This window comes from Lonchura striata, chromosome 29 (genome assembly GCF_046129695.1).
Source record: "Lonchura striata isolate bLonStr1 chromosome 29, bLonStr1.mat, whole genome shotgun sequence".
In the NCBI taxonomy this organism is placed as follows: Eukaryota; Metazoa; Chordata; class Aves; order Passeriformes; family Estrildidae; genus Lonchura; species Lonchura striata.
The window spans coordinates 4,637,964-4,664,149 of record NC_134631.1 but is presented as its reverse complement, the minus strand read 5'-3'; the positions used below and the strand labels follow the sequence as shown (position 1 = coordinate 4,664,149).

The 26,186-nt window shown below is 49.7% G+C and overlaps 1 protein-coding gene across 1 annotated transcript in view; it reads left to right on the top strand.

Moving 5' to 3' along the window:
- The window catches only part of LOC144247624 (uncharacterized), a 1,666,419-nt gene that overhangs the window by 1,303,433 nt on the left and 336,800 nt on the right, over positions 1 to 26,186 (top strand). Inside the window, exon 15 of the mRNA XM_077788932.1 lies at positions 2,370 to 2,374. Within this exon, the coding sequence (XP_077645058.1) occupies positions 2,370 to 2,374 (5 nt within the window). The remainder of the gene's footprint in view (positions 1 to 2,369; positions 2,375 to 26,186) is intronic.

The window sequence follows — 26,186 nt, the reverse complement described above, 5'->3', positions numbered from 1 at the left end:
TTCACTGGTGCAATTGGTTGCTGGGGGTCTTTTTTTCTGCCCTTGGTGGTCATAAGAATGAAGGCTCCTCATCTTCCTTGCGGATGGTCCTTGGCCTAAAAGTTAACTTGTATATAATTTGTTACACAGTCTTCTATGCTAGTTACATCTGCACAATTCTTAAGCAGAATACTTGCTGTTTCCCCATCTTTCTCCTTCTCCTCCCACATCTTGAGATTCCCTCCTCCGTTCAAATTCTTATCTCCTTCAATGCTCGTTTGATGAACAAAGACCTTTTTATTTATTACAATCCCTCCTTTTTCTCTTTACCAATTTGTTCATTAAAACACTTTAACTTTTGGTACCTTAAGACCAGGATTTTATCTGCTTTTGAATCTCTGGGCAATGCTTCGTACCCATCTCTAATAAGCATTAGATGAGCTGCCTCTAGTCTTCCTTTTATAATGCCTATGATTTTATTAAAAATGCAAGGTTTGAAAGTTAAACTTAGTAGCAACAATAACCTGCAATCTCCCTTATACAGAATTTATCCTTGAGTGCCATACTCTGGAATTTTGCACCTCTCAGGGTACCATGAGACCTTTAAAAATTTATCTGGATGGGTGACAGCCAAGGCGGTTGCTATGGCTTTACAGCCCTAATACTCACAGATATTCCCCAGGATAATTTCAATATCCCCCCCCCACGATTGGAACTAGGACACCAATAGTTAGCCCGGAGTTCAGGTTTACTCAATCTCCACATAGAGTTTACCAAGTCCTCATTAGTAACAAAAAAAATGGGAGCTACAGTGGTGGCATTATGCTTAACAACTTTCCCTTGGTCTATTTCGGTCAGAGTCCAACCAACCCCTACCAGTTCCTCTATAACCAGGAAACACCATCCCTACCTTTCAATTAGGGTCACTGCCTGCAGCTGCTGCTGGGGAAAACTGGCTGGTGTGCATAGTCCCCTTGACCAGGCCAGGTACAACATATAACTAATAGGCACAGAATTTGCCAGCAAGGGTGGAGTCCAAACTGCCCCAGGGTTTGATTATCATTATCTCCCCATTCCCAGTGTTTGTTTTGACATGTTATTGCCTGGCTCACCTTTACCCTTGGGAGATCAGTATCCTTGAGGCAGTTCTTGAAATACTTTGAATTGTCCCATTTGAGGGCTCTTTCCTCCACCGCTTCTCATCCCTCTGCCTCGCTCGCCGACTTGGTTGCTCCGGGCTGTGAGGCGCACCATCTTCTCGGAGCAAGAATATTCTTCAGGAGGACCCAAACTCTGTTTTTGTTGCCTCTTTTTGAATGATTTCCAGTTTTTATCCTTCACTTGTGGTGAGTCACACCGAATCCCAGGTAAAGTTTTTTAGCAATTCCCTTTTATAATTTGAACAATTAAGGGAATTGGTTCATTGGAGTGGAAACAACAATTTTCAGGCCTAGCCCCCTTAGTAAACACCTCCCACCACTCTTGGGATTCCCTTGGTAGGGTCCCGTTCTCTTCTCCAATCCTTAGGCCTGACTCTGTCAGTTCTCTTTCTAACTGATAACACCTTTACAAATACCCCTAGGAGGAGTGCCTCTGTAACTATGGACCCACCACCGTTCCTGGCAAATTTTACAAATATAGCATACAAAAGGGTAACAATCACAATCCTTCTTTGTACAATATACTCTAAAATCATTAGTTATAGGATATCCATAGTCCAACATCCCACTCTACCAGCTGGTTCGTACAATTCTTACTGAGTCCATTCAGTCAATTCAAATGTGACCTTAAGGTCCCCGGGCTGGCTGGTTATTCTCCAGGGCTCTTGGGCAGCAGCAGGAATCGCTCCCTTTATTCGGCTCGCATGGGTCCACCCCTTCTCGGCGGTTCTGACTGCAGTTTCTGTAGTGAGTAAAACAACATAGGGGGCTTCCCAATTTGGGGTCAATGAGGTTTTTTTCTAGGTTTTTATTAACACCTTATCACCTGGATTTATATTGTGGATTGCTAGGTCTAAAGGAGCTTGTTGCACTAGTAACCCAGCTCTTCTAAGCCCTTCTCGAGCCTTCATAAGTTGCATGACATATTGGTTAATTTGTTGATTACTTATTTCAGGGTGATCTAGAGGAGAATCCATGTCATAAGGCATCCCATAAAGCATTTCAAAGGGAGAAATTCCAATATCGGTTCTGGGCTGAATTCTTATATTTAACAAGGCTAAAGGTAAACATTTTACCCAAGATAACTGTGTTTCATACATCAATTTAGTTAGTTGTTTCTTAATTTTCCCATTTACCCTTTCCACTTTACCCAAGCTTTGTGGATGCCAGGGTGTATGATATTGCCACTTTGTTCCTAGAGCTGTAACTACTTCTTTAATTATTTTGGAGGCAAAGTGTGGCCCTCTGTCTGAGTCTATTACTTCTGCTAGTTCATAGCGGGGGACTATCTCTTCTAATAGTATTTTTACTACTGTTTGTGTAGTTGCCCTGAAGGTAGGGAAAGCCTCTACAAACTGAGTCAAGTGATCTATTATCACCAATAAGTGTTTATACCTTCCTACTTTAGGCAAATCAATAAAATCTATTTGAATGTGGGAAAATGGTCTATGTGCCAATTCCCGTCCCCCCCATTTCCCACACCACTCAGGATTTCTCACACCTGGGTCTACTCCTGGGTCAGGGGTCTCTTCAGCCCCTCTAGAAATCTCAGCCCTCATTCTAGAGAGACTGCAGATTGTAGAGAGAAAGTTTACCAGATTAAACACCAGGAAGATGGTCTCTTTAACAGTCAGGGGAAACGGAACATTCTCTAATAGGGAGCTGAGAGATTCAGAGGAGAAGAAGGAAAGCAACGGCTGAAAAGCCTCATCCCCTGCTTCCCCTCTAACAAACTGGCTGCACAACCATGACTATGAGCCATGCATTCCTGGAACAGACTTCAGCACCTTCATAAACCCCCTGGAAGCCATCACACCCTAGCACAGCCCGATGGATATTCTGGTCAGTGCCCTTCTACTGCAAAAACTACGTATTAGGGACAATACCAGAGCTATTCCTGGATAAGAAAATAAACCTAGGGACCATAGAGGGATTAAGATCTCAAAAAACCCTAGGGACCAGAAACACATACAGGCCTCTACTCTAAAAGACACTATGAATTCAAACAACATAGCCAGTAACTGCTCCATACTAACACAAAGTAATTGGAACCAAAATATTATTAGAACAGGGTTTTTTTTTTTTCACTCTCTCCAGACACGAAATGGGCAGTAAAATATTTGTCCTAGTTTAGGGCAAATTTGGGAGAAAAACCTCTGGAAGGAGCCCCCAGAAAACAAACCCCCACGGCCCCTCCCCACCCACCTGATTTGGGAAGAATTTTCTCTGAGAGAAGTGGAAAAGAACCTGTTTACTTAACAAACAAAACCCTTCCCAGCACTAAAAAAATGAACAACAACAGATGACAACAAAACTCTTTCACCACTCTGAAGAGATGACAAATCCAGAAAGTCTCTCCTGGGGGTGGTCGCCCAGGTCTGGGTGCTGGGGATTGCTCTGGGCACTGGGGATGGCTGCTGCAGATCACAGAGCGCAGGCTCCCGGTGCTCCTCGGGGTTCCCAGGTCCCAGTCCAGAGCAGGTTGGATGGTATTCAGGAAAGGGAAAGGGAAAAGGAACAATGCAGGGAAAGAATTGGACTGCTTAACTTAACTAATTTTAAAAAGCAAAGGCAAAAGCAGAAGCAGGGAAAAAAAGCAAAGCAAATCAAGGAACAGCCAGCAAGCAAAGCAAAGCAAGCCAGCACTGGCCTCTTCTAGACAGCAGATCATGGGGGGAGGTGAGCCGGCTGATAACAAGGCAAAACAAACCTTCACTTTCTGAGTCAGTTCTGAAAGCACAGAACAGAATATCAAACATGAACAGAACCCACGATTGGAGATACAAACACCATAAGGTCACCCTTGGACATTCCACCCCTTATCTCCATATCTTCAACATCATGTAAAAACTCCATCAAGTTAAAACTTCCATCTTTCACTTACTCAAACCTTCAACACTTACACATTTCCTTTTATTTCACTTGCTCAAACCTTTGACACGTACACATTTCTTTCTGTCTCATGTCTGTGTGTTTTCATGTACAGACACTGGCAGTAACATGCAGCAAACAGTGATATTTGCCATGAGTCTCACCCCACAATCAGATCCCCCTGAGGTACACATCGTGTTGCTCCATCTCTCTGCATTATCCACCATGTACAACCTGGTCCCTGAGCAAAGACAATCCCACAAATGGGTTTGTCTGTACTCAAGGCAGAATTGATCCACACTGATTTCCCTAACAAACCTCTGACATGTACCACTGGGACTTTATCTCCATCTACTATATTCAGGGACTCAGACTGGGCAAGACCTGCTCGATTGGTGGAACCTCGGCTGTTAACCAACCAGGTGGTCTTTGCTAAATGTTGCTCCCAATTTTTGAAAGATCCCCCACCCAATGCTTTTAAGGTGGTTTTTAACAGTCCATTGTGCCTCTCCACTCTGCCTGCAGCTGGGGCATGGTTTGGGATGTGGTACACCCACTCAATGCCATGTTCCCTTGCCCAGGTGTTGATAAGGCTGTTCTTGAAATGAGTCCCATGGTCTGACTCAATCCTCTCAGGGGTACCATGCCTCCAAAGGACCTGCTTTTCAAGGCCCAGGATGGTGTTGATAAGGCTGTAGCATGAGACACAGGGTAGCTTTCCAACCATCCTGTGGTGGCTTCCACCATGGTGAGCACGTAGTGCTTGCCTTGGCGTGTCTGGGGCAGTGTGATGTGGTCAATCTGCCAGGCCTCCCCATACTTGTACTTGGACCCCTGCCCACCATACCACAGGGGCTTCACCCGCTTGGCCTGTTTGATGGCAGCACAGGTCTCACAGTCATGGATCACCTGAGAAATACTGTTCATGGTTAGATCCACCCCTTGGTCTCGTGCCCACTTGTAGGTGGCATCTCTGCCCTGATGACCTGGGGCATCATGGGCCTATCGTGCTAGGAACAACTCTGCCTTGTGTTCCCAATCGAGGTCTGTCTTTGACACCCCTATCTTTGCAGTCTGATCTACCTGCTGCTTGTTTTGCTGCTCTTCATTAGCTCTACTTCTGGGGACATGGGCATCTACATGGAGAACCTTCACAGGTAGCTTCTCTACCCAGGTAGCAATATCTTTCCACTCTTCAGCAGCCCAAATAGGTTTTCCTCTACACTGCCAGTTAGCCTCTTTCCACTTCTCCAGCCACCTCCATAGGGCATTGGCTGCCATCCATGAATCAGTGTAGAGGTAGAGCTTTGGCCACTTCTCCCTTTCTGCAATGTCCAGGGCCAGTTGAACAGCTTTGAGTTCAGCAAGCTGGCTTGATCCACCTTCTCCTTCAGTGGCCTCTGCAACCCGTCGTGTGGGACTCCATACGGCTGCTTTCCACTTCCGATTCATCCCTATGATGTGACAGGAACTGTCGGTGAAGAGAGCGTAGCGTGTTTCATCTCCTGGCAGTTGGTTGTATGGTGGAGCTTCTTCAGCCCATGTCACTGGTTATTCTTCTTCATCTGTGACACCAAAACTTTCACCTTCAGGCCAATTTGTAATTATTTCCAAAATCCCAGGTTGATTCAGTTTACCCATATGGGCACGCTGTGTGATGAGAGCAATCCACTTGCTCCATGCAGCTCTGGTGGCATGGTGGGTGGAGGGAACCTCTCCTCTGAACATCCACCCCAGCACCGGCAGTCGGGGTGCCAGGAGGAGTTGTGCTTCCGTGCCAGTCACCTCTGAGGTGGCCTGGACTCCCTCGTGGGTGGCCAAGATTTCCTTCTCTGTGGGAGTGTAGTTGGCTTCAGACCCTCTGTAACTTCAGCTCCAGAATCCCAGTGGTCGGCCTCGAGTCTCCCCAGGCACTTTCTGCCAAAGGCTCCAGGACAACCCATGGTTCCTGGCTGCAGAGTAGAGCACATTCTTGACCTCTGGTCCTGTCCTGACTGGGCCAAGGGCTACAGCATGAGCGATCTCCTGCTTGATCTGGGTGAAGGCTTGCTGCTGCTCAGGGCCCCAGGGGAAATTGTTCTTCTTGCAGGTAACCAGGTAAAGAGGGCTCATGATCTGACTGTACTCAGGAATCTGCATTCTCCAGAAACCTATGGCACTTAGGAAAGCTTGTGTCTCCTTCCTGTTGGCTGGTAGTGACATCGCCATGATCTTGTTGATGACATCTGTAGGAATCTGACCCCGTCCGTCTTGCCACTTCACTCCCAAAAACTGGATCTCTCAAGCAGGTCCCTTGACTTTGCTCTTCTTGATGGCAAAACCAGCTTCCAGGAGGATTCGGATGATTTTCTCTCTTTCTTAAACACTTCTGCTTCTGTGTTCCCCCACACAATGATATCATCAATATACTGTAGATGTTCTGGAGCCTCACCCTTTTCTAGTGCAGTCTGGATCAGTCCATGGCAGATGGTGGGGCTGTGCTTCCACCCCTGGGGCAGTCGGTTCCAGGTGTACTGCACGCCCCTCCAGGTGAAAGCGAACTGAGGCCTGCATTCTGCTGCCAGAGGGATGGAGAAAAATGCATTGGCAATATCAATAGTGGCATACGACTTCACTGCCTTGGACTCCAGCTCGTACTGGAGTTCCAGCATGTCCGGTACAGCAGCGCTCAGCGGTGCAGTCACTTTATTCAATGCATGATAGTCTACAGTCAATCTCCATTCTCTGTCAGATTTACGCACAGGCCAGATGGGGCTGTTGAAGGGTAAGTGGGTTTTGCCGACCACCCCTTGGCTCTCCAGCTCTCGGATCATCCTATGGATGGGAACCACAGCATCTCGAGTTGTTCTGTACTGTCAACGATGCACTGTTGAAGTGGCAATTGGTACCTTTTGTTCTTCTCCCTTCAGAAGTCCTACTGTAGTTGGATTCTCAGACAGTCCAGGCAAAGTGTTCAATTGCTGGATGCCCTCAGTCGCTACAGCTGCTCTCCCAAATGCCCACCTGAGTCCCTTTGGGTCTTTAAAATACCTCCTTCAAAGGTAATCTATGCCCAAAATACATGGGGCCTCTGGGGCAGTCACAATAGGGTGTTTCTTCCACTCCTTTCCTGCCAGACTTACATCAGCTTCCACCAAGGTAAAGTCCTGTGATCCCCCTGTCACACCGGCGATAGAGACAGATTCTGCCCCTACGTGTCTCGATGGAATTAACGTGCATTGTGCACCAGTATCGACCAAAGCCTTTTATCTTTGTGGCTCTGATGTGCCAGGCCAGCAAATCCACACAGTCCAGAAAACACGGTTTTCCCTCGCCTCTACCTGGCTAGAGGCAGGGCCCCTCTAAGCCTGGCTATCCTTCTTGCCTTGGGCGTATGTCTTAGAGGTTCCTTCAAGGGGATCGGACATGTCATCATCATCATCATGCCTGGCAGTTTGGCTACGGGCAACTGGAGCTGCTCTCCATTTGGTGGCACTTCCTCTCTGAGTCTTGCCTTCCTTCAATTCATGCACCCGTTGTGCCAGAGCAGCAGTAGATTTTCCATCCCATCTCCTCATGTTTTCTCTGCAGTCGCGCAGGAAGAACCAAAGCTCAGCTCATGGGGTGTACCTTCTCTCACCATCTGAGGAACGTCTACGTTAGATACCAGAACCTCTGATCTGTACTGCTGAGATTTGGAAAAGGTCCTCCTTAATCTCCTCCCTGAGTCTCTTATGATTGTCCTCTATCTTATATTCTAATTTCTGCAGACGTGTTTGCACTGCTGCAATTCTGGCATGGGTTGGGCCATTTACAGCATCTGCATATGCTTGGAGTTTCCTTGCCATGTTGAGCATGGTCTCATCCCTCTCCTCCTGCTTCATTATTGCTAAAGAAGAAGTGTATTCATGTGGCCCAAGCCGTACAAGTTTTCACCACATCACAGATGTACTTGGTACCAAGCCAGGATTTCTAGTTGTTATTTCATCTGAGAAGATAATCTCTGCCACTGCCATTTCTCTCAGACGTTGGATCCCTTGTTCTATAGTCTTCCACTGGATCTGCTGCATATAAAGATCATCTGCACACAGGTGTCTTTGTGCTACACTTTCCAGAACCCGTGCCCAGAGGCTGTGAGGGTGAGCCCCCCTAATCATTCCTTGATCAATGACAGGATCATGTGACAGGAATCCCAAATGTCTCACTTCAGTGCCATCCAGAATTGTAGCCTCGCCTGCAGCATCCCAAAGACGGACCAGACAACTAATTACTGACCCCCGTGGCTCTCCCAGTCCATCCCAGTCTCTCCCAGTGCCTCCCGGCTGTCCATCTCAGCCTGGCGTGGCGCTGCCGCCCCTCAGCCAATCAGAGCGCGAGTCTCTGATGACTCATCAGTTGCCAGGCAGACCCGCAGCGCCGCGTGCCCCGCGCTGGACTCGGCCTCCCAGTGCCGCGCGCTTCATTCCCAGTTCCTCCCAGTGCCGCCCCAGTCCCTCCCACTCCTTCCCAGCCCATTCCCAGTTCCTCCCAGTGCCGCCCCAGTCCCTCCCACTCCTTCCCAGCCCATTCCCAGTTCCTCCCAGTGCCGCCCCAGTCCCTCCCACTCCTTCCCAGCCCATTCCCAGTTCCTCCCCAGTTCACTCCGAGATCTCCACGCTCTCTCCCTGTGTCCCCCATCCCCTCCCCTCTCTCTGGGTGCCACCCCAGTCTTCCCAGTCCATTCCCAGTATCTCCCAGTCAATTCCCAGACTGCCCCAAGGCCACACCAACCCTCCCTCCTCTCTCCCAGTGCCCCCCACCCAGCGTGTCCATCTCGCTGGTGCCCTCGAGCTCCCAGCCCGGCCCCGGCCGCCTCCTCTGCTCCTTGGTGGATTTCTACCCGGCCCACACCCAGCTGAGGTGGTTCCAGGGCCAGCAGGAGCTCTCTGTGGTGGCCACCGACGTGGTCCCCAATGGGGACTGAACCCACCAGCTCCTGGTGCTGCTGGAAACCCCAACGCGGGCCGGGCTCACCTCCACCTGCCAGGTGCAGCACGTCAGCCTGGAGCACCCCCTGAGCCACCACTGGAGTACAGGGGAGGAATTGGGGGCGCTGGGAGAGCCACTGGGATGTGGTGGGAGCAACTGGGAGGGAGTTGGAGAGAGCCTGGTTTCAACTGGCAGAGAAGGTTGTGGGTTTGGAAGAGCTAAGAAGGGGTTTGAAGAATACAGGGGAGGGAGGAATGGGGTTCTGGGGGTCCTGGTGGGAACTGGGGAGGAGTTTGGGGGTACTGGGTGTGACGGGAGAGATTGGAGAGAGCCTGGAGGGGCTGGAAGGAGATTGGGGATGGATTACTGAAGCTTGGGATGAAGTTGGCTGTACTGGGAAGACACTGGGAGAGGTCTGGGTGAGTCCTGGTGGGGCTGGGAAAGGACTGGAAGAGGGTTTGGGGGTCCTGGGGCAGTGGAGGGCAACTGAAAGGGGGTTGTGGGATCCTGAGAGGGATGGGAATGGCTTTGGTGGGTCCTGGAAAGGCCGGGAAGGGATTGGGGAAAGGTTTCAGTGGGTCCTGGCTGGGTGGGAGTGATCGGGAAGGTGCTTGGAGGGGCTTGGGGTGTTTGTGAGAGCTTTTAGGGGATCTGATCCCTGCGGAACCCCCCAGACATGCTGCATGCAGCAAGATGCTGTCAGACACTGAGGGTTTAGTGTTGGGCTTCATCTTCCTGGCGCTTGGGAATGGCTTCTACCTGTGCAAGGTCAGGGGGATCCCAGGAGTCGTCTCCCCCCTTCCCCCAGGGTGTGTGCTGCCCACGGGCCCCTCCCGCCCGGTGTCACCCCCTTTTCTCTGCCCACAGAGCTCCTGAGCCGCCGGCGGCCGCAGCCGCTCCCCGTGGCCTTGAGCTTGGCCGGGACCCCCACTCCAACTCCACGGTGATTTTAAGGGGGATTGAGTGTCCCCCCAGCCCTGCTGTCACTCTGCCCCTGCCCCCTGCTCCCAGTGTTCCCAGTAAAGCTTCCCAGTTAAACCCAGCCCAGTTCCTGGGGGCACTGGGGAGGGACTTGGGGGGACCCCACGGCGGGGCCGGCCCTGGGCAGGGAGGGCGGGTCCAGGTGGGGAACACTGCCTGCTGCGGGTCTGCCCGGCAACTGGTGAGTCATCAGCCCCGCTCTCGCTGATTGGCTGACTCTTCTCCACCGCGTTCTCTCATTGGCTGAGGAGAGGCCCGGCAGTGCAGAGAAGGAACGGGAGAGATCCCGCCCCGAGCACCGGCACGGGGACAACAGACCCAGCCTGGGCACAGGGAGGGAATTTATTACCAACCAAACCACGGCAGCACCAGGAGAAGGGAAAGAAATCCCTCCAGCACCTTCCCCCACCCAACGGGGATCACCCACAACAGGGTTATCCACCATGGAGAGACGGGGACATCCCAGTTTAGACCAAAGCCAATTTTATTGAGTGTACCAGGTGTTTATACAGGGATTTACTTGTATGGGGCTTATAGAGGGCTGGTTTTGGTAACAATTTCCCATTGGTTACACATTCTTCAAGACATCCAGTAACCTGGGAACATTTATCTTATCACAAAGTCTCACACCATGTTGCCTGGCCACTTCTTGCTCAGGGAGACTGAAACTGTGTCTGTGTCTCCCACAGTTTCTGCTCAGTCAGGCCTCAGATATCGGGCCCCTTTATCAGCTCCATTGCTTTACTCTCTGTTTTATTCCCCATATGGGGGCACCAGGGCTCTGCCCAACGGGGGTCACAGGGGATCATCCAGCCCGGATCCTCCCATGGGGGATGGAGCTGCAGCAGCACACCAAGCTCTTCCCTCACTCTCTTCCCTCACTCCAAGCTCTTCCCTCACTTTCTTCCCTCACTCCAAGCTCTTCCCTCACGTGGGGCACTCACAGGGCTTCCCTTAGTGGTGCCTCCGTTGGTGCTGGGTCAAGTGAAAGCTCCTGGAGAAACTCTTCCCACACTTCCCACACTCGTAGGGCCTCTCCCCGGTGTGGATGCGCCGGTGCACGGTGAGGTGGGAGTTTTGCTTGAAGCCCTTCCCGCAGTCGGGGCAGCGGTAGGGCCTCTCCTCTGTGTGACTCCGCTCATGTAGGAGGACACTGGAGCTGGTCTGAAACCTCTTCCCACACTGGGGACACTCGTAGGGCCTTTCCCCAGTGTGGATGCGCTGGTGTGCTCGCAGGTGTGAGCTCCTCCCAAAGCTCTTCCCACATTCCAAGCACTCATAGGGCCGTTCCCCAGTGTGGATCACCTGGTGCTTGATCAGGCCAGACCTGTCTATGAAGCCCTTCCCACACTTCCGACACTCGTAGGGCCTCTCCCCGGTGTGGATGTACTGGTGCTCAGTGAGGCTGGAGTTGTGCTTGAAGCCCTTCCCACATTCGGGGCAGCGGTAGGGCCTCTCCTCTGTGTGACTCCGCTCATGTCTGAGGAGATGGGAGCTGGTCTGAAACCTCTTCCCACACTCTCCACACTCGTAGGGCCTCTCCCCAGTGTGGATCCTCTGGTGCTCGATCAGGTTGGATCTCCAGCTGAAACCCTTCCCACATTCCAAGCACTTGTGGGGCTTCTCCCTGCCATGAGGCTTCTCCACCAGCTCCGAGCTCTGTCTGGATCTCTGCCCGCCTTCCTGGCTCAGGGGGGCTCTTTCCTCCCCGCAGCTCCCTGGGCTGGGTTTGCAGCTCCTCCTCCTGCAGCATCTCCGGGGCTTTCCCTCCACCTCCATTCAGCCACGCCCTGGCAATGATAAATCCTGGTTTGGGGAAAAAACAAGAGAAGAGCACCTTGGACTGGAGGTTACTCCTTGCCCAAGTTCATCTCAGGAAGTCATTGGGAATCTTGTGTCTGTAAGAACATCCAAAACACCAAGTTTCAGCACAAAAATCCCACAAACTTCAAGACACAGATCAAGCTCAGAAACACCATGATTCACCCCGTGAAGATCGTGGATCCATCTCCATAGTCACCTGCTGCATGTGGGGGGAGCAATGCTACTGGGGCTGGGGGGACACTGCAACTAGAAGGAGTGGTGGAACCTTCTACTGCTTCCTCTTTCTGCTCCTCCTCCTCCTCCTCTTGTGTCGCTCTGCTTCCTCACACTCCTCTTCCTCCTGCTATTCCTCCTTCTCCTGCACAATCCCACTCTCTCCTGCCACCTGCATCGTTTGACCATTCTGTTCCTCAAGCCTGCTTCTCCTTCCCTTCTCCTCCTGCCCCCAGGCCCAGCACCCACTGCCGGCTCCCTCTTCCCCCCACACCCACAGCATCCCAGCGCAGGGGCAGGGATGGAGCTGGGGCAGGTCGGGCTGGGGCAGCGCTGGGCTCTCGGCCGCTCCCGCCCGCACTCGGTCCCCACTGCAGCCGCTCCCGCCAGGACAGCGCGGGGGGGCCCGGCCTTGGCGCTGCCCCACTCCCACCTCCCCAAATTCCCCTCGCGGGGCCATGGGGCCGAGGGGGGGCGCAGGTGGGTCCAGGTGGGGAACGCGGGGAGCTGCGAGTCTGCCTGGCAACTGGTGAGTCATCAGCGCCGCGGGCTCTGATTGGCTGAGCTCTGCCCGAGCCCTGGGGCTGCTCCTCAGACAAGGTCCTACTCTATTCATGAACTTCCAGAAACATAAAAAAGCCTTAACAGAGCCATGAATATCGTTTACCACATAGAAGTGGGGCGCATATGAAGGGGGTATATAGAAGGTGGATTGGGAAGTCTGTACCTCTCAAGTGCTTCAGCCAATGAGGAAAGCAGAGGGAGATGTGGCCAGGAGAATTAGGATGAAAAGGAGGCTGTGTGCTCCAACAATTGGAGATATCCATTCGGGAATGTCCAATGGCCTTTCCCATTTTTGAAATGAAATTACTTCTACAGGACTCCTCTGTCTGCTTTGTGGACAGAATTCTCTGCTGATGTCAATTTTTCCACACACCCTGGGGCCCATCCGGAATTCCTTCCACGGTCCGTGGCGGCGGGCAGGGAGTGCAGCTGAAGGTGCCTCACCCACTTTGGGTGATCGACTCCCTTGGCTGGCGGCAGCACCGGGGATTGACTGGGGACCCGGGAGTGACCAGGAGACAGACGAGTGACACATCAGGGGGTCTGTGAAGAGTCAGCAGGGAGAGAGCACTGAAAATCTCATCAGTGAGTGCCCTGGGATCCTCGGGGAGTGAACATGGCAGGGCACCCATGGAGGGGAGAAAAGGGAAAGCCGGGGAGGGGTCCTGGCCAAAGGGGTGATGATCCCAAAATGTCTCTGAAGGGTCCCTTGGGAGAATACTGAGGAAGTGGAGAAGGGATTTGGACAACAGGGGATGGATGGTGTTGGTGTGCTTTGAACGAATCAGGTGAAGGGGAGTGTGCAAAAATATGGTTCAGGCAAGAAGCAGCAGGAGGAATCTATGTGGTAAGAAAAAGGATTATAGCAAAGAGGAGGAAGAGAAAAATACTCTGGATTGGGATGTTTTTCCACAGAGTCTTAACCTCACAATTTGCCAGCTAATATTTTGAATTCCCAGTTGCCCAAGACAGGAAAAGCAGGAGGTCAGGATGCCAGGGGTTTCTCTGCGGTGGCAGCGGCAGCACCGGGCGCAGAGGTGCGGCACCGGGAGCACGGGCTGGGGCCTGTGGGGAGCTGCGGGGCCGGGCCGGGGCTGTGGGGCAGCCGGGGCTCAGCGCCGGGCGCTGCCTGACCCCACCAGCCCCGGGCAGGGCCGGCAGTGGCCCCCGGCCCCCAGGAGGCTGCGGGACGCCCCGGCCGCTGCCCGGCCCCGGGGAGCTGCCGGCCCTGCCCGCCGGGGGGGCCGCCTTTGGACACTGCGGCAGGACAGGCACCGGCTCTGCCACACGGGCTGGGCAGGGACCCTGAGCACAACGGGGAAAACAAAGGAACAGCTGGGAAATGCAGAGTGCACATGGAAGGATCAGGATTTGCTGTTCAGGATTTGCTTTGGGTCCCTGCAGAAAGGAAAGGTTTTGCAGAAAGCTCAGCAGCTCTCAGAGGATGAGCACCCACAGGCAGTGACTGGGGCTGCAGGAGTGGCACAAGAAGGCCCTGCAGCACTTGGGCACAAAGGCACAGCAGCTGAAGGCAAGAAGGGATGAGCAAAAGGCCAAGCTGAAGGCAAAGGCCATGGCAGAGTTCCCACAGCCCCTGAGGGATCAACCCCAGGGCCCAAGGGGGCCCCAGCACCCAGGGCATGACAGGGTCGGCCACAGCACCTGGCAGAGGCATTGCCCTCCTGGCCAGGGCAGAGCCCACCCAAACAGCCCCTGGGAAGGAGTCAGGGCTCCAGCTGCAGCCCACAAGGACACTGCAAGCACAGACAGCAGCACCCTCAGCAGCAGCAAGTCCACCCCTGCATGGACATGGATTGTCAGGGCTCTCTGAGCTCCCATCCCACCGGGGACCCACCACACTGGAGCCCTGGAGAACATTCAGGCTGCGTCTGCATCCAGAGGAGGCCTCTCCTGATGGACACAGGGGCCTCTCCATCCACTCAGAATCTTACACCTAAGGGGGGAAAATTGTAAAGGAGTGTTTTCATTATTAAGGGAATACATGGGAAATCTGAGCTAGTATCATTTATTTAATCACTATTAAGAGCTGTGAGGGATAGGTTTGAAATAAACTAATTTATTTCTCTTCCTACTGTCATTTTTATGAACCAGGAAGGAATTTGATGGTGGCATTTTAATATTGTAAAAGGTGATACAGAGGCTATTGCTGCTGTACCTTTGTGTCAAATGTCAGGCAAGGCCTGTGCTGAAGGGAACCCAGAGGTGTGGGCAGCCCCAGGGGGAAAATTTGATGTGGAGCCTCTCCAAGTTACTCGGAAGCAACCAGGACAAGTGAGGGCTAAAAGCAACACCCTGTTCCAGGGGAGGGAAGGAAGGGCTCACAGCCTGGTATGGAGCCCCTGCTAAAGGCAGGGCTCTTGGAGCCAGGGATGTCTCCCTACAGCACTCCTATCCTGCCAGTCAGGGAATCAGATGGCTCCAATGAGGAGGACAAGGAGAAGTGGCAGACTAAGCCCCTCTGAAATAGCTCAATTTGCTATCTAAAAAATACCTTTTGAGTATCTGAAAAAGAAGTGCAAATGCTGGAGAAAAAGGTTAAACATTTGAGAAATAGTGGGACTGAAGATTCCTGGTGGATTGACCCAGAGAGGGTCTGGGCAATCTCAGAAGTAACATTTCCCAGCACCAGAAACGAGCTGAGACAATTCGAAAGATTAATAGGGAATTACACAGCCTGGATTGAGGATTCTCTGTTCCAGCCAGAACATTGTAGGACTTTTTAATCCCACACAGCCTCCATGCTGTGGTATGGACAGGAGAAAGTGAGCAAAACTTGGGAAAATGAAGAACCAAAAATATTGATGCCTCAGCTGGGGCTCTTCCAGACTCAGAAAAGAAATTGGAATTGTAGGTGAATGTTCAACAGGGCCATGCCAAAGGAATCCTTGGGCCAAAATGTTTCACCCAGTGGCCAGAGTGGCCTCATTGTCTGCAGAATTGTGCAGCCACAGCTTCAACAGAACCGAGGCCCAAAACCTGATGACAACAGGATCTCCAACTGTTCCAGTCTGCCATCAAGGTCAAGCTTTGATCACCAAAAGAGCCTCGCAGTGGATGAGCAGTGCTCGGTTATTACAGTGTGAAACTTGTGCAGTGGCACAGGAGGATTCAGAACTGAGGACAGGGGAAGGGTTTAACCCAGCCTCCTGTTTGAACAGCCCACAGAGGGGCTGGGAAGAAACCCAGCACTGCATTCAAGTGACACAGCTCCAGACCCAGCCTGGGGGAGATTCAGGAGACATTGCCTGGCCTGAGGCAGAAAATGTCTTTGTGGATGGCTCTTCAAGGGCAGCAGAAGGGAAAAGAGTTCCAAGACACGCTGTTATTGAGGAAAGGGAATCAGACAAAGCGCAGGTTACCCCCCATGGTCAGCTCAACCAGCACAGCTGTGTGTACTTGTAAGAGCCTGGCACTGAAATGCCCTGAGCAGGAAGGCTTCAATATCTTCTGGTGACACCATCTCACCTAACAGGGGGCAAAAGCAATTCTGACTGCTCAGCAACCACTGGATCACTTATTAAGGTATTTCTAAAAGACATAATTTCAAGAAAAGGGATTGTGGAAGAAACAGACTCAGAGAGCAGAACTCATTCTCCAGGAAAGATCCTCCAGGGGGCTATGGGAGCTTTAGGAATACAATGGGACCTCCATAACCCGTGGCACCCCCAGAGCTCAGGCAGGGTACAAAGAATGAATGAGGAAAGAAAGAAACACCTTTGGAAGCTGGGGATAGAAACCAAGATGCCATGGGGATGGCTTTTGCCATTGGCTTGTGCAAGAAGAAGAGTCAGACCTAGGGCAGATATTCAATTATTTCCCCTTGCAATTGATATCAGGAATTCCTTACCCTGGGAATTCTCCACCTAGTGCAGGGTGCAGATAAGGGATGCACATTTAAAGCAGTCTGTGGCCAGAATCCTGTCTCTGGTGCAATCTCTCCCCCAGGAAGCTGGGCTGGCACAGAGCCTGCCTTGGCACTTTGCTGTTGCCAACATCCAAGCAGGACATGGGCTCTGCCTAAGGAGTGCAAAGCAGCACCACTGGTGGCCAAGTGGCGTGGCCCATGCCAAGGGGCCCCGAGGCCAGAAACAGCCGCCAGCACAGCTGAACACGGGGGGACCCCTCAGCCTGGGCTCCAGGTCTCTGCAGCCCCGGAGATTTGCACTTCCCGCCTGCAGCAGGAGGATGGGAGGCCCCCCTGAGCCTGCACTGAAGGCAGCGCAGCAGCAGCCAGGGCTCCACAGCGGGGCAAGGCCCTGGGCCTGCCCACACATCCTCTGCTGAAATCCTCGGCCTGGCCACCCTCCCTGGGCAGCTCCAGCCACCGGGGCCAGCCCTTGCTGCCACTGCTGCAGCTTCAGTGCTCTCTGGGCCTGCACTGCCACAGCTGCTGGGGACACACCGGGACAATTCCACTCACTTACACTCACACTGCATTAGCTGGGTTGGTGGAAAATGTAGCAAGTTTCATTAAAAAAAAAAAATTATTTCTCTACTCAGGCTTGGTTTGCCTTTGCCTTGGGGAAAGAAATTTTAAAGGTTTTGTTAAGGGCTGTTACACCACTCAGTGGAGATGAGTTGAACATCTCAACCCACTGGGAATACCCCAAAAGATACCCACAAAACATCAGTGCCCAGCAGGAAACAGCAACCAACACCTACCCCAGACACTGCCCCCGGCAGAGTTAGAGGCACCTGGTCTGCAAAAGGCTGAGAAGGAAATCCAGGAGTTCGAACCTAATTAACATCAGAGGCAAAGAAATCTGGGTCCAGTAGGAAACCAAATACTAAAAACTACACAACTTGGAAGCAATGAACATTAAACCAATGGATTTAGATTGGTTCAGACTGTATAAATTTAGGAAAATCTAGTAAAACTCACATGTCATGGGTTAATTTTCTCCGCACAGCCGGCCTATGTGTGAATGAAATGATTTCTGTTGCACATCTTTGCCAGAACCAAGGAATGCCTTGACTCTCTAGCACTAAAGATATTCTTGGATTTTTTTTTTCCCTGCAGTTTCAGAGACAAGATTACACCATGAGAATAACTTTCCGTAATAATTGTCCTGGCTTGTAAGGTAAGCATGTATTCTATCTGTGGTCTGTTGGAGGTTGGGCAGTTTTCTTATCTCTTCCAAGAACAATGTCTCCCTCTGGGGACATATCTTCAGTTCATGGACCATTGAATGACTCACTGCATGACCGGTAAAGTTACATCATCCCATTGTGAGATGCTCCACCCAGAGGGAGGAGCCAAGCACCCCTACCTGCATAAAATCTGCACTTTTTGGGACACTGAGCAGCTATTAGCTGGATTCCCAGAAAAGCAGCTCTTTTCTCTGCTGGATTCCCAGAGGAAGACCAAGCCCAACTACTACCAGACCTCCAAAGAAAACTCCACCCTTCTAGAGATCACCAATCCAGCAGCATTTCATCTGCCACTCCAGGAAAAACAGCCACCATTTAACTAGACTACTGCCAACACCCTAACTCCTCAGGGTGTTAGGTTTCTGATTCTATCACTAGTTTTGTTTGTACTAATTACATTTTTATTATTATTATTATTTTTATTTAGTTTTTCTCCTAATAAGGAACTGTTTTTCCCATTCCCATATCTTTACCTAAGAGCTTTCTTTGAAATTGTGGTAATTCGGAGAGAGGGAGTTTACCTTTTCCATTTCACAAGAGGCTTTTGCCTTCCTTCACAGACTCCTGCCTTTTCAAACCAAGACAGAGCCCTTGGACAATCTTCCACCCCTGTACCTGAATTCTCCTCCCCAGGCTCAGGCCCCTGTGCCTGCACCAGCGGGGCACCCGCCTCAGCCTGCACAGGCACAGGCACCGCCGTGTAACACACAGCCCTCGGCTCCGGTGCTGCCGGACCCATCAGGTCCCTCCCAGCCCCACCTGCACCACAACAGGCAGACGATCCCGGGCACACACCTCCCCCTGGGAAAACTGCTTATCCTCCAGCTAGCAGAACATGGTGCAAGACACAGAGAGAAAACCATGATGATAGTGAGGAGGAAGGGGACAGACCCAGTCTTTACCCTCTAAGGGAAGTACCAACTGCTCCCGGAGTCATTGGGTACGTAAATGTGCCGATCAATATGGGAGATGTAAGAGCTTTCAGCAAGGAAATGCGGAAATTAATGGATAATCCTCTCGGGGTGGCAGAGAGGCTGGATGAATTTTTGGGGAACATCATCTATTCATATGATGACATCTGCGCCATTCTAAGGTCGTTATTCAACGCCGAAAAACGGGACATGATACGGCAGGCTGCAATAAATGATTGAGAACACAGGAATCCCCAGGGAGGGAGTGGCACGAGAGAAAGCCTGAACAGAGGCCATCATAGAACACCCAGGCAGAGAAGGATCAGTCTAAAATGATAGGGCTAAGGAACATGGTAATACAGGGAATTTGGGGGATGGTACCAAAGGGACAGAACATTAGTAAAGCATTGGGGGAATGCCAGGGGAGGGATGAAATACCCACCAAATGGCTGGAGAGGCTGAGAAAGAGCCTCCAAATGTATTTGGATACCAACCCTAATTCACCTGTTGGGGCTATTCTGTTTAAAACACAATTTGTTGCTAAATCATGGGAGGACATATGGAAAAAGCTAGAAAAAAGAGAAACTTGTCAAGAGAAAAGCCTCCAGGAATTGTTAAGGGAGACACAGAAGGTTTACATAAGAAGGAATGATGAAAAATAAAAAGCACAGGCAAGGATACTGGTGGCGCAATAAGGGAAGTGCAAAAACAGGAGCAGATACAAAATCCCGGAAAGCTGGCACAAACACAACAGCCCCAGGGAAAACCTAACCCCTCTCAGAAGAAAGGCATAAACAAACAGGTAAGCAGCCCTGAGTGCTTTTACTGTAAACAGAAAGGGCACTTTAAAAGAGACTGTAAGAAGAGAATGAAGGATGAACAGATCTTCCAGGAGGATTAGAGGTGTCAGGGGCTTTATAATTTGGGGTCCAGAACACCTGGAGAGCCCTTGATAAAATTAAAAATTAGACCCCAAAAACAAGAATTGGTGGTTTTGGTCAATTCAGGCGCAGAAAGAACTACAGTTCAGCGACTGCAACCTGGATGTACTAAAAGCAAGGATTCAATGGTGGTCATTGGGGCTAAAGGGGAACCCTTTAAGGTTCCGGTTTTAACAAATGTGGAAACAGAAAATAAGTTTTATCTGGGGAACATAGTACTGGTAGAAGAAGCAGATTATAATTTACTGGGGGGGGATCTAATGGTAGCTCTGGGGATAAGCCTGATAGCACAGGACTCCCAGCTCACAGTAAGTTTATACAAAATAACCGCTGAGGACAAAAATGAGATAAATCCCAAAGTGTGATTTGGGAAGAGGCGGGGAGGTTAAACATGGAGCCAATTCACACTGAGATCCAGAGACCGGAGGATCCAATCAGGATTAAACAGTACTGCATTCCCATGAAAGGCAGGAATGGACTGAAGGCTGTAATAGAAGATCTAAGAAAGAAAGGCACATTGGAACTGTGCATGTCAAGACATTACACTCCTACCTTGGCAGTACAGAAGGCGGATGGTAATTACAGGCTGGTGCAAGATTTGAGGGTGGTAAATCTATTCTCTGTACTCACCAAACCTATTTGGACAAGCCCTTGAAAAACTCCTAAGTGAGTTTGTGCCCGTTAAAGGGACCAAATTACTACAATACGTAGATGACCTATTGGCAGCCGGACTTAGGGAGGAGGATGTGTGGGACCATAGCACTATTAAACTTCTTTGGGGAAAAAGGGTTGAAGGTCTCAAATTTAAATTACAATTCACAGAGCCTGAGGTCAAGTACCTAGGGCATTGGTTAACAAAAGGTAAGAAGTTGGATCTGGACAGGATAACAGGTATCATTACTTTACCCCCTCCACAAACAAAAAAGGAGGTCAGGCAGCTGCTGGGGCTTCCAGGATACTGCAGGCAATGGAATGAGGGATATAGTAAGAAGGAAAAGTTTCTTCATGAAAAGCTTATCACGGACAAGCTAAAGTAGACAGAGCAGGATGAGGAGTGTTTCAAGAAATTAAAATAAACCCTCGCGGCAGCTCCAGAGTTGAGCCTCCCTGATGTAAAGAAACCTTTTCAGCTGTTCCTAGACATCAGTAATCACACTGCCCATGGGGTTTTAACACAGGATTGGGCAGGGGCCAAGAAGCTGGTGGGGTATGTATCAAAGCTTTTAGATCCTGTAAGCAGGGATCTTACAAGCAATTGTAGCAGTGACAGTATTGGTGGAGGAGGCTAAGAAGGTGACTGTTACAGAATTTCTGAGAGAGAGGGCATGATTTATGTCTGAAGTGAGAATTGAGCTTCCCCTCAGTCTAGGCCACAGATTTGGGGCTTGTGAGGCCTTCCAGCCTCTGACACAGTTAGAAATGAAGAGCTTGTGGCACAGTTAGAAATTGTATTAAGGTGTGATGCAAAGCACTGGGCTGTCTGGGTGTAAAGTAGTATAGGTTTATAGTGTAAGGTTTAGGCCACTTTAAGACAAAGGTAAACAATGTTAGCTTGCCAATGAGAGTGCTTTGTAAACTATAAACTATATAGAAGTGTATACAACCTGCCATCTTCTCTCGAATAAATGGAGAACGTTGCATTAATCATATTGGTTGGATGTGCATTCTGTCCTGTCCAGCTTCCCGTTATCTGAGGTCCCTGGTCGCAGGTGACCGTCGGGGCATTCTGCAGCAAAAGGCTGACAAGTGGCCAACTGACGCCAGGCTCCTACAATATGAGGCTGTATTAATCCACTCCCGGGATTTGGAATTGTGAACTACCTCGGTGCAAAATCACGCGCGATTCCTGGCTGGGGAAGCCGCAGGAGTGCCTTCCCATGACTGCGCAGAAGGGGTGGAGCTGCAGATCAAAATAAGGCCAGATGTAGAAGAAGGTGAAAAATGGTTTGTGGGTGGTTCTGCAAGGGTCATAGATGGGAAAAGGAAATCAGGATATTTCCTGATGGCAAAACCAGGGAGGTAGTGGAATCAGGACCCCTGAATCCCGGATGGTCAGCACAAGCTTGTGAGTTGTACGCAGTATTGAGGGCCCTGTGGAAATTAGAAGGGAAAAAAGGAACAATTTTTACAGATTCAAATTATGCATTTGGGGTGGTACACATATTTGGAAAGATTTGGGAAGAACAAGGGTTACTCAATACTCAGGGAAAGAGGCTAGTTCATGAAGAAGTAATCAGGCAAATCTTAAAGGTTATAAGGGGGCCAGAGGCAATTGCCATAGTCCAGGTGAAAGGGCACCAGACAGGAATGCAGTTCAGGACCCAAGGGAACAATTTAGCAGACAAAGAGGACAAAAGCGTGCCTCTAATGAAGGTAAGTACCCCAGGAATCGAAGAAGGGGAGTTTCAGGAATATCCTCCCCACCCCTTCCTGAAGGAAATCGAGGGGTACAAGAAGATAGGAGGCCAGCTAGAAGGAGGTAAGTGGAAATTGCCAGATGGGAGGGAGCTGTTGTCTAAAGACTACAGCAGAAACATCCTGAGGAGATTACATCAACAAACACACTGGGGATTCCAGGCCCTGGCAGAGCAATTCCCTGGATTCTTCAGGTGCAAGAGGATTTATGAACTGGTAAAACAAGAGGTGCAGGGGTGTATGATTTGTCAAAAGATTAATCAGGCAAAAACACGGCAGCTGGCACTGGGAAGTCACCCAGTGGCATACAGACCTTTCAAAAGGATTCAGGTAGATTTTACTGATCTGCCTAAGGTGGGGAGATATAAATTTTTATTGGTAATAGTGGACAAACTAACCCACAGGGTAGAAGCCCTCCTGAGCTCTCAGGTGATGGCTCAGACAGTATCAAAATTTCTACTAGAAGAAATCATACCCTGATGTGGGTTAGTAAAATACATAGATGCGGACCAGGAGACACACTTCACCTCAAAAATTATTAGACAACAAGCCAACGCTCTGGGGATCCAGTGGGAATACCACACCCCATGGCATCCTCAGAGCTCTGAACAAGTTGAAAGGATAAATCAAACATTAAAGGTTCAATTAGCAAAATTGATTCTGGAAACAAAAATGTCCTGGTTAGAGCGCCTCCCCTTAGCCTTGCTGAATATCCAGACCATGCCTCACTCCGAGACTGGAGTGTCACCTTTCAAAATGCTGTATGGGATGCCATATGAACATGGTATGCCAGTGGGGCATCCGAGGATAGAAGATGCACAGACACAGCCGTATCTCATAGCCATAAGTAAGAATCTGCAGGAATTGCAGAAGCAGGGAATAATAACACAAGGTGCCCCTTTAGGTTTTTCCACACATAAAGTACAACCTGGGGACAAAGTGCTCATAAAAACGTGGAGAGAAGCCCCACTGACACCTCACTGGGAAAGCCCTTTTCTCGTCCTCTTAACCACAGGTACAGCAATACAAACAGCAGAAAAGGGGTGGACACACGCATCCCGAGTGAAGAAGGTCGAGCACCAGGAAGAGATGCCAGAGTGAAAAGTCACCTCTCCTCCTGGGGATTTGAAGATAACCTTGTGGTGGCCAAGTAAATGACTGACAGGGATCTGATAACGTGCACTGAACCTCATTGTGAATGTTATCCATTTGTATATTTCAAATGTGAGTATTGTAACAAGATTTGGGTCACACACTGTAGAAGGGAATATTGGCCAAAGGGTTTATGTGATAAGTGCCTAGAAGGGGAACTAGCCATATCTTAGAGCTGTGGGTCTCAGATTCAGTCAAAGAAAGAAACTGAGAGTTTCTAGCCAGGCAAAAAGCTGGGAAAGAGCTGGGAAAGAATGTAAATAATGCTTTATTTCTCTTGTTTTTCACATTGTTTATAGTTAAGTTCTATCACTGTGTGTCAAGCCCTTTTGCACCAATGCTCTGGATTGTTTTCACTTCAGAACAAATAGATTTGATCCTTGCTAAGCTCTGTATAAAAGAGCTGTGTATTTTGAATAAATGGGAGTTTTACTCTCAGCAGCCTTCTGAGTCAAGTCTATTCATTCCCATCCTGCCTCGACAGCAACAAGAGCTTGCCACAAGCCTAGGAATAATCAAAGCGGACTCTGAGATCTGCTTTCATTTGTTTCAAAACAGGCTAAGGGGAAAATTGAGATCAAAAGCTCAGATCATTACTGTTGAGTGCCGGAGGTTAAATAAAGTACCCTGCAGTGCAGATACAGTTAAACTACCGAGGTGGAGCATCTTTAAACGGAGGTATGCAGCTCAGTCCAGGTATGACACCACAGAAGACTATTCTTGCTGCTGAGAAAATGGTTTACCTCACCACTGGTGGCAACCCAGTGAGCACAGGCAAAGGCAGAGGAATAATAATCGTGGGGATCCTGATCAATCTGAGTCCAGCAATGTGCCTCAAGACCAGCACGCGTTGCACTAACTGGCCCAGCACAGAGGTGTGAGGCCCCGGTGAAGGTGCGGGCTCTGCATACAGACTGTCCGGAGAGCACACGGGGAATCGGAGGCTCCGACAGCCCCAGCCCCAAGGAACCGCGGCAAGGGTAAGATAAGCGGGCACTGTCCCATAAACGGCACCCAGCAGGGGATACGCAAGCTAAAAGAAAGAATAAGGTGTTACTCACAAAGGGCGACCCCCAAGGACGGGCAGTCAGAGCACAAGGAACATAAAAGAAATGTTGAACAGATATCTGTCCCAATCTGTGATAAATGTAACCGCACAGTATGGACTGGGGGAAGGATGGAGTCAGTGTTTGTAGCATACTTTCAGGCTAACCCACTGTGTTATGACAATAACCACTTGGGAATGTGTGTTATGGGTGGACAGACATACTGGGTCGGGAAGAATTTAAATATGAGACCAAGATGTCCCTCAAAAACGAGCCAAAAATGGACCTTTTAGAGGATTAGGATGACCACGTTTGTTTGCAATATGACACGATGTTCTGCTTTTCAAGAACAAAGAGGGAGTGGACCCGGAGAGCAAAATTAAACAGGTATCACAGGAACTAAAAAGACAAGAGGCAGAGATGAGAAAAAGGATGGAGCAAGAAAGGCTGGGAACCCTAAGCGAGCAATATGATCAGCTCAAAAAACAATATACCAGTTGGAGTTTCCCTGCCTCCGATCAAAACCTATTTGTGTATCTGATGCAAGAAACTGCAACAGAATTGGGGCTGTCCAATTGCTGGATCTGCAGAGGGCTCAAGTCTGCAGAGAAGTGGCCTTGAAAAGGTGAGAGCTTAGCTCTAGATCAACTCCTGAAATGGGATAATGCTATAATTGGGACATTTTGCATTAGCAGGGAGGGAAAGGAGCACACTGAAATGGTGGGATACACTTCATGTCTGTCCACTCCAACAGTAAATTCCTTTAACAAAAGCCAGTACCTAGTAGGTACCTAGTAGGGTACTGGAGCTGGGAAAAAGGCACTAAATGTGAATGGAGAGAAAAAAATTGAACACTGCTGGAACAAAGGCTCTGGAGCTAACCTTTACCAATCCTTAGATGAATTAAGAGGATTCTGGAGTAAACCCAAAAACACAAAAGTCAGGTGGAAAGCCCTGAATGGTTTATATTGGATTTGTGGGAAGAAAGCATACAGCAAACTACCTCAGTGGTGGAGAGGATCATGCACTATTCAATTGATCAGACACGTTTTCTTTACCCTACCTCAATCAGAACACAGCTCACTAGGGGCCCCCTTATACGAAACTTTGAGCAGAAGAAGAAGGGATTTGAAAAATAAATTCCCTATCTTTGGTGGGGGTCAGACCTGGGGCGAGAAGTGGCCAGCAGAAAGAATAATAGAGGATTATGGTCCTGCAACATGGGCCCAGGATGAAAGCTGGGGGTATAGGACCCCAATTTATCTGTTAAACCGACTAATAAGACTTTGGGCAGTGGTAGACATGGTCTCTAACCACACCTCAAATGCCCTTGAGCTGTTGTCTAAACAACACTCCCAAATGAGGGCCTTGGTGTATCAAAACAGAATAGCCCTGGACTATTTACTAGCAGAGGGAGTAGGGGTCTGTGGAAAGTTTAATGAATCATAATGCTCTATAGAGATTGATGACTATGGAGAAACCATCAGAGGCCTGTGACAGAAATTAAAAGGGTAGCACATGTCCCAGTACAAAAATGGAACTCCGTACTCCAAGCATCCTGGTGGGATCATCTGTTTGATGGAGCATGGTGGAAAAAGGTAATATTTTTTTATATTGTGTTCAATAGCTGGGATCATATTCCTACCCTGCCTGATACCATGCTTTATCAGGTCGATACACTCAGTAGTGCAGGGTATGCAGGTGGCTGCCATGCCCACAGACCCAGAATGTGCTATGGGAAAAACAAATCAGGTATCAAAAATAATGAAATTGGGGGAGGAAAATCTACACGGCAGGGCAGCAGGTGCTTTGGCCAGATTCAAAGAGCAGATACAGGGAGAAGGGGATGTCTACAAATTGTACCAGGGAATTCCAAGACAAGAGTGGGATAATAAGCCTTCAGGGAACTAAGAGGATTATTTCCTTCTTATAAAGAACTAGGAAATGAGATAGTAGTATAGGGTAAAGTCACACATAATTATGTAGAAAGTTTAGAAATCAGGAATTACT